The sequence below is a fragment of the Eupeodes corollae genome, chromosome 1 (assembly GCF_945859685.1).
Source record: "Eupeodes corollae chromosome 1, idEupCoro1.1, whole genome shotgun sequence".
NCBI lineage: Eukaryota > Metazoa > Arthropoda > Insecta > Diptera > Syrphidae > Eupeodes > Eupeodes corollae.
The window spans coordinates 243,713,007-243,731,185 of NC_079147.1; the positions used below are offsets into that span (position 1 = coordinate 243,713,007).

The window sequence follows — 18,179 nt, forward strand, 5'->3', positions numbered from 1 at the left end:
ATAAAATAACTATTAAAAATATAATTGTTTACATTTTGTTTCACTCATTTTAGCGGTATTTTTTGTAATCTTTCCTGTTGATTGTGCATTTTATGCATTGTCTCAAAATTTTAAAAGATTCGTTTTTGTTTTTTTTTTTATTAATATCGGATTAACACTCACTCTTTAAATGGATAAGTTCGAGGTTTAAAATTTTTGATCTTCAGGAAGCATTAAATTATGAAATGACAAAATTCAAATGGATAAAGTATACTTTAAAAATGATAAAGAAGCATTTTGCTGTTTTTAAATTATCAAAATTTCAACCCTCATTCTAAAACTCATTTTAAGAGTGGACTACGAATTCAAAAAGATTTAGAAGTAGGATTTAAATGTTTACAAACTTGCACCAATATTTAAAAACTTAAAGTCTACTAAGTGATTATAGCTTTTCAATATAATAAACATACAATAAGGATGTTTTTTTGTGCGTTATATATTACAGAAAGCTGGTGTTTTTTTTAAAGATTTGCTCAGAAAAATGCATTTCTTTATTACAATATATAAGTTTTAAAATCTATTTAAACTAAGAGCAGAAGGACATGGCAAAGCTGCCGTCTTTTTTAAACTAACATACATATACCTAAGTAAAATATAAAAGTTTTTAAATCTTCAATAAAAAGTTTTTTACATTTTTTATTTATTTTGTTGTATTTTTGTTTAAAATGCAATTAGTTTATAGCAGATCATAGTAATTGAGATACATTTTATATTTTAAATTTGAAAGATATTACACTTTTAAGCAATTTTAACGACTTACCTACATAAATCTCTACTATTCAATTTTCAAGTGATTTGAAACACAAATATTTGTTATTTTTTTAACTAGGAGAATATTCCTTAAGGTTCAAAAACTATTGCGATATGAAAACGCATGTTTACAAAATTTATAGAGATTTACCAAACCAATTGATCCGTTGAGAATATCAATAAGCTCGATCAAAGTTAAAAAACTGGCTTGGAAATATAATCGCCTTATTTCTTGCAATATTGGGCAAGCTGCTATAAAATGGCGAGTACCTTCAAGTTCTCTTAAATTGCAGAGAGTGCAAATTTGTGATAAATCTTGCAAAAATAACTTATATTAGATGACAGTTGGTGTTTCAGGTTAATGTAAATGTTTCTACTTTCTGAAGAAGATGGCCTTTCTAGATATTATAAATATATCGCATTATCAGTTTTAGCAATCAGGTCATCAAGTAAATTTTGCCATTCAATAACGTTATTTTCAGTTAAAGGAAGCTTTACATTTTGTGCCTCAGCAAGATGGTTCCATTCTTTGAAAGGTGTTGCGTTTCTCCGAAGTTGCCTTAACAGAATTGACTTATGTAGATAGTTTTCTCTTTTCACTACTATAGTCAGATATTTGGCATGCAATTTAAGATTTTGGATGTAAATCGGTGCTAAACCTGACTCCACATGTAAAGCATACGTTGGTGTTGCGTTAGGTAATCTGAATAGTCGTTTGAAAAAGAACCTCTGGATACTTTTGAATTCCTCATGTTGTGCGTACCCAAATGCTTACACCCCATACAAGTCTTAACTGTTGCTTTGAACACTCGGTACTTCGATGCTACATCAATGTTGCTGGTGCTGAAAAACGTTGGCCACATCAGATTTATGGCTGGTTTGGCTTCTCCTTTGTATGTTTACTACAGTTAAGGTTAGATGTTATCAACACTCCCAGGTATTGAACTCCTTTACTACATCGATGCGCTCATTGTTGATGGTCCATGATTCCTCCGGTAGCCTTCTTCGGTATCTAGATTCAAAAATCATAGCTTTTATTTTACTTGTATTGATTTTTAGGCCCCACGTTAAACAGTAGTCTTGAAGTCTGTTGATTTGCAGTTGCAGAGCACATGGTGTATCAGCCCATACCACCAGGTCATCAGCATACAGTAAGACTTTGAGTAAGAAGTCCGCAAAAAATACACCTCCCGGAAGAATGTCAGTGACAGCATCGATATAAAGGACAAACAAAATTGGGCTGAGAATGCATCCTTGGGCAACACCCGTAGACGTCTGAAACCATTCCGATAAGTTGCTTCGATTCCAAACTGCCGCAGTTGTTGAATCCAGGAATTTGGAGTATAATAGAAGAAATTTCCTAGATACACCTATAGATGATAGCTTGTAGATCAATGCTTGCCTATTTACCGTGTCAAAGGCCGCTTTAAAATCAACGAAGCAAACGTAGAGCCTCTTAGAATTGTCCAAATACTTTGATGCTATACTAGACAGCGCGAAGATATAACCCACAGAAGAGAATCCCAACCGAAACCCTGCTTGAAAAATACTTAAGCGGTTTGTACTCAATCTATCTGATAAGTCTCTCATAGGGAATTTAGCTAAAAACTTTTCGCAGAGTATTTAGAATAGATATGCCCCTATAATTCTCAGCAACGCTCATCTCCACCTTCTTAAAAATGGCATATATAATCGCTTTATTAAAACAGATCGGAACGGAGACATCATAGACAACATAGAGTTGGTTAAAGAAGTTTAGCAGGTAGTTTTAAAACTGTAAAGTAGCGACTTTATAAAATTCGGAAGGGATTTCGTCGACACCAGGTGCCTTGTTATTTTTCATTTGATCCAAAACTGTATGCAATTGATTCAATGAAATTGGGCAGTCTTGTTCGGACACACAGGTGTGTGGTTGCGCATAGCTAAACTCTAAAATGGTGGTATCTTTAATTGCTAACAGCTTTTTAAAATGATTTGCAAGACTGTCTTCTCCTATAGGGTTATTGTTTGCAGTTTGTTGAGAGCGTCCTCCTAGTTCATTTACATTGTTCCAAAATTTTTTCGAGTCCTTACAAGAGATAAGTTTAATAGTAACAAGTTTCAGATAATCGATCTTTTTCGTTGTACATAGTTGTTTGCATTGCGAGTTACAGTGCAGATACTGGGTTTTGAAGAAATCAGCGTTGGTTGATCTGAAAAGCTTTAAAAACACAAAGGATTTCTTTCGTAGTCGCTTGCAGCCATTATCAAACTATCAAACCATCTATTTACTGTTTCAGCTTTTTGGGTTTTGATGAGTGCATATGAAGCTGAAGTTTTTATTGCGTGCATTATACTTTCTGCGATTTCATCAGTTGATCTTGATGATTGTATTAGAGGGAGGATATTAATATTTCTATTAAGACGATGTTGATAAAGTACACAACTGTTCTCCATCCATTTTAATTTTTGTAGTGAGGATCTGATGTTGTCATGGGTCGTGGCTACAATTTTTAAAAGAACATTTTTCTAATTGAAACTTCGAAGAGACAAAATTTGGTTTGCTAAAAATTATTTCTACTTCTTTTTCCGTTTCTTCAAATATGAAACAAAAGTCATAACTTACCTCCAATCAAGTCAAGTTAAGGAGCCAGTTAAAGCTATTATTAGTTTTCATCATTGAAAACAAGCATTAAAATTTTCTTGACAGGTCGTTTATAGCTATCATTACAAGTTTCTGTCATTGAAAAAAAATTCCTGATTCTTATCTTCAACCCAGTAAATGGATTCAAAATGTGATAGATATAGAAATTTAGAGCAAGAAACTATATCGAAATGAATTTAAGAACTCCAATTTATATTTTAAACCGATTTCCTTTTTTTAGGTTTTAGGAATTAGTTGAAAATGAGTCCACTCCTGAAAACCAAATAATCAAATAAAAGTAAGCAAAATTAAAGATCAAACAAAATGTTATCGTAGCGTCTTAGCAGTCATAACAAATAAATTACCTGATGGTGGGACTATTTCTGTATACGTGATGATATACATCTACAAAAAAGAAAACAAAAATTATTATAAGATTTTCCATTAAAAAAACTAAAATATTCAAAAACATTTTTTTCCATTAATCTCCATAAAGTAATTATTCCTGTTTGTTAATGCTCATTCTTAAGGGTCCGGCCACGTAATGAGCGACGAGCGACTGAGCGACCGAGCGACGAGCCGCTGAGCGACTCAAAAAAATTAGAACACATGAAATCGTATGGAGGTGGCCACATAAGCCGTAAGCGACTGAGCGAATTTTCAAGCGACAGAGCGACGTCGCTTAGCAATCAAATTTGTTTTAATTTTTCAGTCGATCGCTGAGCGACGTAAAAAAAAGATGTCTACAATAAACATTGAAAGTTTAATTTCAGCTGTCCAAAGCCGCCCAATGCTATGGCAGGACACCCACAAAGATCACAAAAATAAAAATGTCACCGATAAAGAGTGGGAAAAAGTTGGACAAATTTGTAATTGTTCTGGTAAGTTTAATTTATTTAATCTTTACAAATAGTAGTGTTTTTTGTTCAATGCCCGAATTCCCAAAAATATTGCACAAGCTCGTTTCTTGTATTCAACGCATTGCTTGAGCTTCTGTTATAACGGGACTGTTCTTCTTGGGTGGTTGCATTTGTTTGAGCTAAGTCATTAGCCATTTCTGCAGACACGTGTATATAATCAAGGTCACTGTCGCCATCGCACTCTCTCACAAAATTGTGCAGTATACAAGCACATTTAATTAAACGAACTGCAGTGCTTGGCTTCGTTTCGATGTTTTTTTGTAAAAACCGCCATTTCTTGCTTAATATGCCAAATGCACACTCAATGCATTTTCTTGCGATTGAAAGTTTTTTGTTGAAGTTTTCTGTTTGAGCATTTAAGTTTCTCCTTGGATAAGGTCTTAGTAAATAGTTTTTCAGGGGGTAAGCCTCATCTCCGATTAAAAAATTGGGAAGAACAATGTTTGATTCTGGTAATGCTTGTGGAGGTGGAACGTTAAATTTATCAGCTTCAAGTAATTTGAACAAAGTAGATCCAGAAAATGTACCACCATCACTTTGTTTTCCTCTCCCACCCACCTCGATTGTTAGAAACTTTTTGTCAGCATCAGCTACAGCTTGCAGTACAATAGAAAAATAATGCAGGTAGTTAAAATAATGAGAGCCAGAATTTGCTGGACATTGAATTTGGCAATGTCTACCATCAATACTGCCAAAACAGTTAGGAAATTTCCAGCGTCGGTAGTAATCGTTAATAACATTTCGAAGGTGGTCAGTTGTTGGTATAGGCATATATTCTTCCACAAGTTGTTCCCATATGATAACGCTAGTTTCCAAGACAATGTTACTTACTGTGCTTCTGCCCATTCGAAAAGCAAAAGCTAAATCTCGAAACGAAAGACCTGTTGCGAGAAATCTGAAAACATTGAAGATACAAAAATTGTAAATAGTATATGTACGTATAATTATATTTCAAATTTCAGGAGCCAATGTAAAACTAAAGTGGAAAAACCTAAAAGACGCTTTTCGAAGGGTTCTTCGAAAAGCTCCACGTCCAGTATCGGGATCCGAAGCTCCACCAACAAAACCGAAATGGCCATTTTTTGAAATGATGGCCTTTACGAGGCAGACAATTGAACCCGATCCAACTGAGGGAAATCTTCGAGAACCAGAAAGTTATTCAATGGCTCAAAATCGTTTTTTCGCAGAAACAATATCAGATTTACTGGAAGAAGAGGATGTAACCCTTTCAAGTGTCAATATGCTTACAAACAGCACTCCTTCTACGAGCACCAGCTGCCCCCAAAACGTGCGAAAAAATAAAAATAAGAGAGCGTCAACATACAATTTGGAGTCAGAATTTCTCGAGTTAGAAAAAGAAAGACTACAAATTTTAAAGAAAAAGGTAGCAAAAAAAGAAGAGGATAGTGATGACCTTCAATTTTTCAAAAGTCTTTTGCCATTTATGGCACAATTTAACAATTTTGAAAAACTTGAGATAAGAACTGACATTCAAAATATTATATTGGGTAAACTGAAGAATACAAATAAAGATTAAAAAAATTAAAAAAAAAACTAACCTTAAACATAAAACCAGCCGTTGTTCTGGACTAATTGCTTTCTTTTGTCTTGTTAATTTTGGTCGAACTTTTTCCAACAGCAAATCAAAAGATGGTACTGACATACGACAATATTGCCAAAAGCGATCTGGAAATCTGCGAAGATTTAGATATAAATGATGAAATTCACCATAATTTTCCCTTTCACGATTTATGGGGTGTACACCAAATCTACGGATTCTCGATCTGATTACAGATCTATAAATATGAGCGCGACTTTCAACCAGTAAGCTACGATGAACCGCACTTGACGAAGGCATTTTTCCAACTAATCGCTCAGCGACGTGTCGTTTAGAAAATGGCCACCCATCGCTCAGATTGGTCGCTCAGCGACTCGTCGCTCGGTCGCTCAGTCGCTCGTCGCTCATTGCGTGGCCGAAGCCTTAACGTTGATGATTTTTAAAATAGCTCTGGAAATTGATGTTGACTCGTTTTTACAAATATGAAAATTAAAAAACAAAATTTTTTGACTATGAAACGTCCATCAAATGTTTTGGACATTCCATTTGAATTTGAACATTCATGTCAGACATGTGACATTAAGTAGTGACTGGTAAAAATACAATCTTTGGGTTACTTAAGTATCACTTTTAAATATAATATCAAATGTTTCATATGTACGTCTACGTGTCAACAGTTTGTGTTTAAAACAATATCAACTTTGAGCATTCATTAAAATATAAGCAATGCCATATAACAGGCATTCATCGTTTTTTTTTTAACTAGGAGTATGAAAGTTTGAGAAGATGACGACATTGTCTTATGTGATGTTCAATTCCTTATTTGCAGCATTAAGGTCTTTAAATTGAAGATGCGTTGTAATTTGTTCGTTTTAGAAAATTACTTTGCATAGAAAAAACAACTCGAATGTTGCAAATCGTACAATACCCTATTTTTTAAGCAAATTGTTAAAAATATATATATTGAATGCATTGTACAATAGTCTCTACAATTGATGAAATACAAACATTTTTAAAGAGTTCAATATTTATAGAAAAGGGTCGTGTCTATTTGGCTGAAGCTGAAATCATTTCAAAAATGATAGATAATGTTTTATTTTACAAATTTTTCTTGTGATATATAGGAACTACGCTAATGAACTATTTTTTATCCGTTTTAGACACCTACCTTACTACATAACCAATTGGGGATCATTTTACAATTTAAACATACATGTTCTGCCTCTTTCTTATCTTCAGATAATTTATTTTCCATCCTGGTTTTTCTAATATGAAATTTAAGTAAAGCTATCCAAAGGAAAGAGCTTTGAACGAACTAGTTGAATACACAAACTATTGTTTTCGTTAAGTAAGCTTACAAGTATTTTTCATTTCCGGGATGAGTTGTCCTAGGAGGAGTTGTGTCTTGGGATGAAACTAGCTTAACGACAAAAAATGGTGTGTATTAAATAAGTTAATTCAAATACACAAACCATTACCCTTAACATAATATTTTCTGAGTATTTCATATTTTTCTTATGATAAAAAGTTAAGTTTTTTCAACAAATTATAAATTAATATATATTCAATAAAATGCATTTCGCATAGTCTACGGAAAATTCTCTCTGTTTTGACACCTTATTTGTTGAAATTAGTTCCGTATGAGAGCCGAAGGGAGACATGGAATGATACACAATCGAGCAACGCGTTAAATTTATTTGGGCTTATTATGAAAATGGGCCTTAAAATCAGAAGAAATATCGTGTAGTTCGTGATTTTTTCGGTGAATTTAATTTAATTTAATTAAATGTGCGTACAATCGGAAAAATCTTGCAAAATTTGAGCAAACCGGGTCTGTGGGAGATGGGAAAACATCGAAATGCCAGCAATAATTCAAGAGCTAAGGGATGAGATTATACCTCATGGTGAACGACAATTTGGACTATCAGATGGATGTGTCCGATATTTTGTTCAGTACGTAACTAAACCATACCAATATGAATATTATTATTATCAAAAGAAATATCAATAATTCCAAAATAATTTGTGTTTTATTAAAAATCGATACCGGGTCTTAAAATGAAACTACCCTTTAGTACGAATAATGACTTTTCTGACGTTTAGTAAATTCATTGATTGATATTACCCGTGTTTTGTTGGAAAATCTATCAATAGTATAGTAAGATTTTACATGAATAACAAAAACAATATCCTTTGTTTGAATACTGCAGATAAAAGTTAAAGTAGTTTTGATATTTATAAAATTCTCGAATTGATCTTATATGATTTCGTTCTCAAATATTGGTACGATGAAATGCCATTCACTTTGCAACAGTCTAATAGACTTTTGATCAAACTGTCAGAACAGTATACAATAAACCAGTTGTGTCGTGTCTCAATGTTCTTAAGAGTTTTTAACGCACTTCTGATCTGTCGGATATACAACAACGACACTACAATCTTTCGTATACCACTAAAGTTCGTTAGACCTATTCTTATAACAGTTTAAACGTGGGAGGCCTACTGTAGATTATTTAAAAAAAAAGTTTTCCTATTAATAATTTGTTTTTACTAGTTCAAAAAACCAGTACATTTTGGTATTTGAAATTTCCCAATATCAGTTTTCGTGGTCTGCAACTATGAACAATTTTAACTGTTTAATTTGTTTTAAATATGCCAATAATAGTAAAATATACCCTATAGAGTGAAATATGGGATAAGCACACTCGTTAACTTCTCAAAAAGCACACACTTGACCTTGCAATTTCACTTGGTACCTGCACTTTTGAAATATTGTATTTTTGACATAATCATCATTCGCAAAAAATAACCCATTTCCGTTAAAATGCTCTGGCAAACAATCGGTTTGTTTTATGTGTTGTTTAAATATTTCGACTTTAAAATATAAATATACATAGGTAGGTCTTATCTTGTAAGTTTATGACTTTCAAGTCTCACTAGATCGAATCGCTGGTAAACATTGCATTGTACAAATGGAAAAGTGCGTAAAAACCAAAGAATATTTATAGGGAACTCTCATTGTACTTCAAGACAGCTTAGCACCTCAATCACTCCTGCAGACTCTTTTTATTATGTTGTTTCGAGAAAGTTTCTTCGTATTAACAATTTGTGTTTCTTTAAGCAGTAAGTTTTGTAAATTGTTTTTAAATAGTTAATGCTTTTTATTAATTCTTCTTATCAAATAATTCTAGTATTAAAAACTGTCAATCTGATGCCAATGGTGGAAAAAATTTCAAAAAACGACAACGATCTTCTCGAGCAACAAGCTTTATTAAAAAGTCAATATGAAACTTTTGACAAAAAAGTCCTGCCGATTTATAAATACGAAAGAGATGGATACAACTATGGAAGACCAGAATTTCCAACCCCTAGAAGTACAGAATTTAACAGCGTTTTTAGAGGTTATGAATACATTCGGCCAGATATACCGTTCACTTACCCAACCTATCGACCGGAAACTACCACAGAATTTATGTTTCCACCAGCATCTGCAAGAATAATGTTGTTGCCTAAATAATTAATACATTCTATACCAAAAAATTATATTTTAATAAATAAATTTAACAGATTCCAATAATGATTCATTATCAAACACTTGAACGTTGCTCTTGGTTTAATACCTCATTAAATCGGATGCTCTTGAACTTCACAGAAAAGTAAGAAACAAACAGAGTTGCCGAAGTGAGATTTTATAACGTATAATAAACTACCAAAATGAATAGCAAGTAATTACACTTCGCATTTTAAAATATTTGAATTGAAATTTCAAAAGTCAACTAAAAACTATTCGTTTTTAAGTTTTTATGTTCGTTCTTTTTTTTGTTTTGTATATAGATTTGAAAAATGGCAAAATTATTGGCTATAATAGTGGCTTCGTTTGTTCATAAGATCCTGAGGATGACTGTATTTTTAAAGCCCAATGATATGAAATCCTCGTCTCAATCTACCCTATCAAGTTGGATTATTCTTTTAACAACTATAGAAATTCTTATGGATGTAGAAATTGTGCCTGAACGTTATAAAACAATTCCAATTTGGTGTCTTTGGTGGATTGAAATGTTCGCTTCTTTACTCTTAATCGAATTCGGGGTTATGACAATTTGGAATAATTTGGAAAGATTAATTTATTGCACTTTGACAACAGGCATTTCAATAGCCATTCCAAAATCATGGATTCTAAGGGAAAGTTGGTTGGTGGAAATAACAACGTTTATAATAAGTTTGGTTTTGTTTTATTGCGTAAGTTATGCTACGGATATATTCTTTCGAACGAAAAAAATGATCGAACGTTCATCGAAAAGGGTGCTACCGAAAATATGGAAAAAGCAAGAAGATTACGGAATATGTGTTCCAAATCAAGAGTATGCTGTCGACCAAGAAAATGAGTTTAATTGTGATGTTTGTTTTAAGAAAAAGTCAAAAAGAAGCCGATCGACGAATAGAAGTAAAAAAAATAAGTATTAAACAATACCATTTCTTTAACGTCAGGATCTGAAGCACATTTTTTTAGGTTTCTCCTGTAATATTTGTATTCGTTTACTGACTTTTTGAATGACTAACATCGTAGAGATATTATTTTTCGGGACATAATTGTTTTTACGGCTTAGGTTGATTTACTTCACAATTAAAAAAGATATGTGTATTCAAAATAAATTTTGTTTAACTAAATTAACTAATGTTTTGATAAATTTCTTCAAATCAGTCAATTGTATGAAATAACTGAGTTAAACTTGAAACTTAAAGTGCAAAGAAGTAACATTTTTTGACATAATTATTTGGAAGTGAATATCTAGTTTAATTATTGGACTATGAAGAAAATGGCAAACGAAAACTAAGTACGAGAAATTCTATTTATGAACATAGTTTTAAGAATACAAATTCTGAAAAATGTATGAATACATATGTATTTACAGGTCTGACAGCTACTTTGAGGTGTTAGATTGTTGATTTCCGACTAAAAGACAAGTTATTCCTAATAATATTTAGTTTTTAAAGGTTTTTGCCCAGGTTCCTGAACAGGCGATTTTAAGCGGTGAGCTTATCCCTTGTCTTAAACAAAAAAATAAAGGAATACGCTAGTTTCATTCACAAGTATTTAGATTTGATTCGGAATATTGATGTAGGTTACGTTATGTTAGGTTGAAGTTGCTGTCCAAGTAGAAACGAACACACTTAGGCTAGTTTAATGGCCCATTGTGATAGCACATGAATCTTGAGGCTTCCTCCTAAGCTCAACTAGTTTGAGTCTCTTACGAAACGTGGGAGGCTGATTATGCTACTATGAATTAGATCGTTAAAGAAGAATTATCCTAGGTAATTCTTGGGTTTTCGAGCCAAAACAGGGCATGTACAGAGAAGATGAAGAAATGTTTCCTACTCTTCCTCGTCCGTACAGCTTCTGCAAAAGTCATTTGAGAATACGCATAGTCGCGTAGCGTGCTTTCCTATTAGACAGTGACTGGTTATGACACCTATTATCGAGCTTATATCCGATTTGCTTAGAGATACCAAGCACCTTGAATGTTTTAAATCCAGCGTTGGCCAGATGTCTTTTGTGACCTGACACGTGGTGAAGTTGTTCCACCTGTTGATGTAGGTAAACCTTTGTATTTTGGTCGAAGAAGAATACATTGTGGTAAGGCGCAGATATCGTAAAATGCAAAGGGACCATTCTAACCCCTTACTATATGGTAAGGACCAAACCTTCACTTCTTTCCTTCATTGAGGCTATGATATTAAATATAATTTATGCACATACATCTTAATAGTCCAAAAATGGGTTCAGCTCGGAAAAATTTCCACCTAGCTGAATTTTGGTACACATCTTTTTGATATTGTTGTTAACAATGTGTAAAAAGTCAACCTCGATCTCGTGTATGCGTCAAAGGTTATTCGAAGTCAAAGGTCAAGAAATTGACCTTTTTATTTTAATATCTCGTATTTTATTGGTCGTACAAACAAAAGTCTTAGGCACAAATTTTAGAGGAGGTAATTATCTACAAAAATGGTCTTCTAACATTTTCACGTAAAGTTGTTTTTCCGTTATAAGGCCAACAAAGTGTACCTACACTTTTAAGGAAATATAATTTTTTCGCTAAAAACAAGTAGCCTTTGCGTTAATATCTCGCTTCATACTGTTTGTACAGTAAAAAGCCTCGATCAAAAATTGTATAGGACAAAATTATCTACAAAATGCTTATATAGGTATATCCAATTTATGTTTACCATAAAAAATTATTAAGGTGTGTCCACACAAAAGAAATATTGTTTAAAAAACGTTTCTAAAATGTATACCGTTTGTTTCTTTCAATACCATTTATGTATTTAATTTTGGTTCAGGCAAAATAAGGGACTTCATTTGCGGTAACTGCATTCTTTGAACGTACAATGTTACCAAGGCCACTAATCAGATTTTCAAGTCTTGTACATTTTAAGCTCAGAACTTTATTTGACCTTGTTTTTTTTTTTTGAATGAAGTTGCCTTAATTGGAAACCAATTTTCTTAAAAGTTGGCCAATCAGATACTAAAAACTTGGCTTACCTTTAACTCCTTTTTGTTTTCTGAACTTGCCCATAGTGTTGTTGTCTACCTTATCCTTTTTACCATTTATATTTTTGGGAGTTTCATGAAATGAAAAAACGGACTGTTGGATTTTTATATACAAATTACTGAATATCGAAAACAATATTTTCTGTGAAATAAAATAAGTTTGAAGCCAATATTTTTAATTTTTGAAAAGCTATTTAAATTGAAAGTAAATTTTTACCAAGTATTAGAATTGTTTTTTTAGAGTTTTATTTTTTGTAAAAAAACTGTTAATTCGATTTTTTTCAAAATTTTATCGAATATTGAAAACAATATTTCTTATAAGATAAAATTAGTTTGAAGAAAATATTTCAAGTTTTTGAAAAGATATTTGAGTCAAAAATCAATTTTCACCAACTTTTGGTAAATTTTGATTAGGTTTTTAATTTTTTGCACAAAAACTGTCAATTCAATTTTTTTCAAAATTTTATTGAATGTTGACAACAATATTTTTTTAAAGATAAAAGTTGTTAAAAGCCAATATCTACAATTTTTGGAAAAATATTTGAGTCGAAAATCAATTTTTACCAACTTTTATAAATTTTTTTAGGTTTTTATTTTTTGTTAAGAAACTGTGAATTCAATTTTTTCTAACTTTAATTGAATGTTGACAACAATATTTTTTGAAAGATTAAAGTAAATCAAAGCCAATAGCTCAAAGTTTTCAAAAGATATTTGAGTCGAAAATCAATTTTTACCAACTTTTATACATTCTTTTTTTAGGTTTTTATTTTTTGTAAAAAAAACTGTCAATTCGATTTTTCTCAAAATTTTTCAAAATGTTGAAAACAATATTCCTCATAAGATAAAATAAGTTTGAATCCTAAATTTTAAGTTTTTGAAAAGATATTTGAATCATTATTCAATTTTTACCAACTTTGAGTAATGTTTTTTTTAGATTTTTATTTTTTATAAAAAAAACTGTCAATTAGATTTTTCTCAAAATTTAACCAGATATCAAAAACATTATTATTCGATGCACAAAATTGTTTTGGAGATGAAATCATATTTCAGTCGTAAAATTTTGGAGGTGACAAATTTATTTTTTCAGTTTTATTGATTTATACAAAAAACCGTTATATTAATTTTTTTCAAAAAATATACTTGTTTGGTATCACGTTACAATATATTATATAAAATTTAATTCAAGTCTCTAGCGTTTTTGGTTCGTAAAATATTTAGGGTTAACCAAAATTTTCACCTTTTTTTCAAACTGCTATGGTAAAAAAACCACCCACGCAATTTTCTTCAGAGCCCTTTCTGCATCTTTCTGCCTTATTATCTGTATAACAAAATTTATTTGAAGTCGATATCTCTTCTGGTTCTTGAGCTATGGACGACGAAAAAAACGTCGCGAACGTACGTACACACGCACGCACAGACATCTTTTTAAAAATCTTTTATTTCGACTCTAGGGACCTTGAAAAGTCGAGAAATGTGAAAATTTTCAATTTGACCCATTACAATAACTTCCTATGGGAAGTTAACAATGTTGTAAACATTGAAATGTTTTTCTATTTCTAAACTGTTTTAAAAATGTTCCTTCAATCTGAACACACCTTTAGGTGAGTTCCAAATTATTTCGAACACATGACGGATCAAAAATTATGCTTTGTTTCTGTAGCAAGTAGCAAGGTATTAAATAAGTTTGTCTACTTAGGGGAAGCCTTTGCGTCTGGGTTTGTTTTCTTTATATATAATCTTTATTTTTTTAAATAAAAAAATAACTTTGAAAAAATAATTCTAAAATTTTATAAATTTGGTTTTCGATTAAAAATCTCAGGACCAAAAACAGATTTTGAAATCAAACTCGTGTTATCACATGCAATTTATTGTTGCTTAAAGTTAAGTTTTTAGAAAAAATCAATTGACAACTTTTTTTATCAAGACAGGAAAACCTGCAACAAACTGATAAGAAATGGTTTTGGACTTAAGTATTAAGAGAACAATGAAAGATATTGACTTCAATTTTATTTTCTCACACAGCCTCCTTTTACTTTGTTTTTAAATTGTCCTTTCTGTATATTTTATATTTTTATTTCCTGTAAAACTAAATATTTTCGAAGACGATTATATTCACTGGTTCTTGAGATATGGCCCACCAAAAAAAGATATCCTCAGAGTACGGCCATACGAACGTTTAAAATACGCACACACACACAGTTTTGGCTTTAATAAGCTTCAATTTAGGTTGTATTAAACGTTGATTATTGTTAAAATTTTCAATTCGAAAAATCGAACCCTTTACAATTTCTTCGTATGGAAAGTTAAAAAACACTCACTGGATTTTGATTAACAAAAAGTTTTTGTAACCCAATACTTGATGTTTGTCGTAAAGTGTTCGTAGTTTAAAGTGTTTCATAAACTTAACACTACTTTAAAGGGGTTTCGATTGAATTGTACCTGTTTTTATATCAAAAAACATAACTTTATCATACAAAACGCATTGGCATTGTTTTGATTATGTTTTGATTTTGATTTCATTATAGGCGTGGTATTCAAAACGAGCTTGAAATAATGTGTCATAATGCCTATATTATACCAAAATAAACACTAAAAAATTATCATACTTGTATTCTTACCGTCTTTAATGCGTTCGGACAAAGTGCAAAGGGTAGGAATTTTTAGGAACTTAGGAACTTCGCTACTCAAACTAAAAGTTATTTTGTGTTAATGCTTACAATTAGTGTGAAACCGCTTGCATTTTATCACTTTGATAAGTTTTTAATAGGCAAATAAAAATATCCTCAATCCTCTTAGTTTCCTTTAATACAAAAATGAGTGTTCTTTATTCAGAAATACCGAAATTTAAAAGTCCTTTAAAGTTTAAAATGGTTTTTACAATTTTTGGTGTTTAGTTTCTTGATAAACAACACGACCATTACTAATCACACCTTGTGTATGAACTGCATGCCCAAATCCAATGGAATCATCATCACCACCAAAACGGCTCTGAAGTCTATAATTAACAAAATTAAAATTATTTATTATTTAATATTCAAATAACTCAAACTTACCCAAAACCCCCAACATCGGTCTTAACTGAATTATGATGTTCAAAAAAAGTTGGTCCACCATTAGCTGTGAAAGTAGAGCTGCTACTTGAACTGCTAGACGAAGTTTGTCTCCTCAAACGCCTCAAGATATTTGCTTGCTATAATCATAAATACAAAAAAAAAAAATTAATAATATAAATAAACAAATAGAAATGATGAACTCATACGTGTGGATTGATTTCATGGACATTCGACTTATGGCCCTCAGCATCTAATTTGTAAAACGCTTTGGGAACAAAGTAGCCAGATTCTAGAAAACAAAAAACAAATGACGATATAAAACAAACACTTAACAGGAAATAGATAAACAAAGTTGATATAGGTAGGTATAATAATTTTTAATTAAAACCATCATCATCATCATCATAGTTAGCCATAGCCATAGCCATAATCATTATAAATAACTAAGATGAGATATTTTGGCAACGTGAAAGTAATTAAATAAACCGGCTCTTAATTACTTTGATAATCTTTTCGAACTTGTTTTTAGGGGAAATTCTTTCATCATTTAAACCACAAAAATCAATTCTAGACTTTAACCTAAATCCGTACGTCTTCTAGATTCCTTTCCATAGATTGTCTTGATTATTGCGAACTTGAAATAACATTTGAAAGGCAAAAGATACATTGCCCTGGTGAGGTGGATCGTGGATATTCGTTGGTTGTTTTTTTCTCAGAACGTGTGTTGAATGGCTTGAATGGCTAATAAGACACGTAGGTATCGTAAATACCTTCTCCAACACTATGAAGTCAAGTAATTTTTATTTGTATGTTGTATAAATCACAAAACCAAACATTGCCAATGCGAAGAAGAAGATTCTTTGTTGAGACGAATGAGGGTCAGACACACTTCCTCATTCGAGGCATGCCCCTTGGCAAAGATCATTGAACGATCATCATTATTTTTTATTTGCAAACACAATAAATGACTCATAATTGGTTCTACAATCTTCCATCCGGACGGAGGTCTATTGGAATGCATCGGAAAAGTACACTTTCAAGTCTATTCAATTTTTTTCCAAGAACCGAAACCAATAATCACGAATTTTATACAAATCATTCATTACCAACTTGTCAGATTTTTCTAATCAATTTGTTAATCATAAAATAAATATAAACTTTTTTTTGTAAAACTCTGTGACGCCATTCAATTTGTTTAGAAGCGTTAACGTTGTTGATGCTGATGATGTTGATGAATCTTTGATAATTAAATACCTGCACTAGCAAAAGCAGCTAATCCCACAAAGAATAAAACCAGACAGGTGATTTTCATGATTGCGGTTTTTGTTAAGTTAAAACGAATCTAAAAATAACTTTGGTCGATGAGATCTGTACACAAGTCTATAGATTCACAAAAAAGTAACTATTATAAAGGTTCTATACGACGGACGATCGGGTTAAGACTAACCTTCCCAAATGGTTGGGTAAAACTTTTATACCCAAGTTTTGTGATGAGTCTTATGTGACGTGTATTGCCTGCAGTAGAATATGGCTAAGAACGAAATGATAATGATGATGATGATTCCTTCAAGTTGGCATACGAAAGAATTTTAGATTTATGCTTCTAAATTCTAGGTTTTGGTTTTTATGTTCCCTTTCCGTTACTTTGCTATCCGTGGTACTTTGTGAGTTTTATATGTTGAATTCACACCTTCAAAAAACCACTGTTCTCATTGTCCCAGTACCGTTATTTAATTCCATACAGTTTTTGTAATATAATTAAACTGCAAAATGAATTAAAACATTTTATCCCATTTTTGAATCTTTATAGATTTGTTTTATTTAAGGACCATTGATTCTTTTACACTGGTCGACAAAAAAAATAAACAAAAGAGTAGTCGTACTTTTTCAAGAGATTAAGTTGTCCTGAATTCGGTTCACGACTTATAAGTCTTTTGTGTGTTACATCAGGTTCTTAAAATATCCCTCTATAAAATGTTAAAAACAACTTAATTCGGTGTTTTTCAGTCTAAGTTAGTTTTTAACTATAAATGATGGTTTTGCAAAGTTTAAATCTATATCTTCAATAGGCAGATGAAGATTAAATTATTTTAGTAGATAGATATTTTCCTCATTTTAAGATATAAATTATTAACAAATGTTTTTCTTTAAGAATATGGACATGGCAATTCTGCCGTTTGCCTGATCGACACATCATTACAAAAACACAATTTAAACGTAAAAAAGTTAAAATTCAAATAATAATTAAAAAAAGAAGTAATAGTTTGTTAAAGCATCAAGTTCGAATTCAACAATTTTGAGATGATTTTGAAATAAAAAATATATCAATTTTTAACATGATTTAAAACACAAAATAGTAATTAGGAAACTTTGCAATAACTGGTTGAGTTATAGAAAAATATTGCGGGAATTTAGAGCATATTCGTAGTATCTATAGACAGTTGATCATCCAAAAAATTGAGTTGGGGGAAGAAAATTCAGTCCGAAATACAGCTGTCCAATCTCTTGGAGTAGACGACACGATGCAAAGAAGTGTGTGATGTTTTCTGGTTCTCCGGTGTTACAAAGGCTACAGATTTGTGGAACATCAGTTCTATGCAGCATAGAGTTAAGATTCAGTATTTCGACTCGGGCTCTAAATATGTAACTAATAGCCTCAGAAGAAAAATTGTTACTGAAATAATTA

At 31.6% G+C, this 18,179-nt stretch overlaps 2 protein-coding genes and 1 long non-coding RNA gene across 3 annotated transcripts; 1 reads left to right on the top strand and 2 right to left on the bottom strand.

Annotated features, from left to right (window-relative positions):
* Positions 1–3,951: 3,951 nt before the first annotated feature.
* On the bottom strand, positions 3,952–6,190 carry LOC129949513 (uncharacterized). The gene is made up of 2 exons (XM_056061032.1): positions 5,892–6,190; positions 3,952–5,227 (listed from the first exon to the last, which is right to left on the bottom strand). Exons 1-2 carry the CDS (start codon positions 6,188–6,190, stop codon positions 4,339–4,341), a joined length of 1,188 nt encoding a protein of 395 aa, XP_055917007.1. The 3' UTR covers positions 3,952–4,338.
* Positions 6,191–8,766: 2,576 nt separating this feature from the next.
* On the top strand, positions 8,767–9,467 carry LOC129940743 (uncharacterized). Its single transcript, XR_008780748.1, has 2 exons — positions 8,767–9,013; positions 9,082–9,467. It is a non-coding gene; the product is annotated as an uncharacterized LOC129940743 (long non-coding RNA).
* A 5,765-nt stretch (positions 9,468–15,232) lies between these two features.
* Positions 15,233–16,944, bottom strand: LOC129939348 (uncharacterized). The gene is made up of 4 exons (XM_056047325.1): positions 16,748–16,944; positions 15,700–15,782; positions 15,494–15,630; positions 15,233–15,435 (listed from the first exon to the last, which is right to left on the bottom strand). Exons 1-4 carry the CDS (start codon positions 16,803–16,805, stop codon positions 15,315–15,317), a joined length of 399 nt encoding a protein of 132 aa, XP_055903300.1. The 5' UTR covers positions 16,806–16,944; the 3' UTR covers positions 15,233–15,314.
* Positions 16,945–18,179: the final 1,235 nt, after the last annotated feature.

What these genes read in the sequence shown, in the direction of transcription:
- LOC129949513 (XM_056061032.1), bottom strand. Translation starts at nt 6,190, where the DNA reads ATGCCTTCGTCAAGTGCGGTTCATCGTAGCTTACTGGTTGAAAGTCGC. An exon ending in CGGCTGGTTTTATGTTTAAG is followed by an intron (nt 5,228 to 5,891) that starts GTTAGTTTTTTT and finishes CAATGTTTTCAG; the next exon opens with ATTTCTCGCAACAGGTCTTT.
- LOC129939348 (XM_056047325.1), bottom strand. Translation starts at nt 16,805, where the DNA reads ATGAAAATCACCTGTCTGGTTTTATTCTTTGTGGGATTAGCTGCTTTT. An exon ending in AGCTGCTTTTGCTAGTGCAG is followed by an intron (nt 15,783 to 16,747) that starts GTATTTAATTAT and finishes TTTGTTTTCTAG; the next exon opens with AATCTGGCTACTTTGTTCCC. An exon ending in TCCATGAAATCAATCCACAC is followed by an intron (nt 15,631 to 15,699) that starts GTATGAGTTCAT and finishes TTATGATTATAG; the next exon opens with CAAGCAAATATCTTGAGGCG.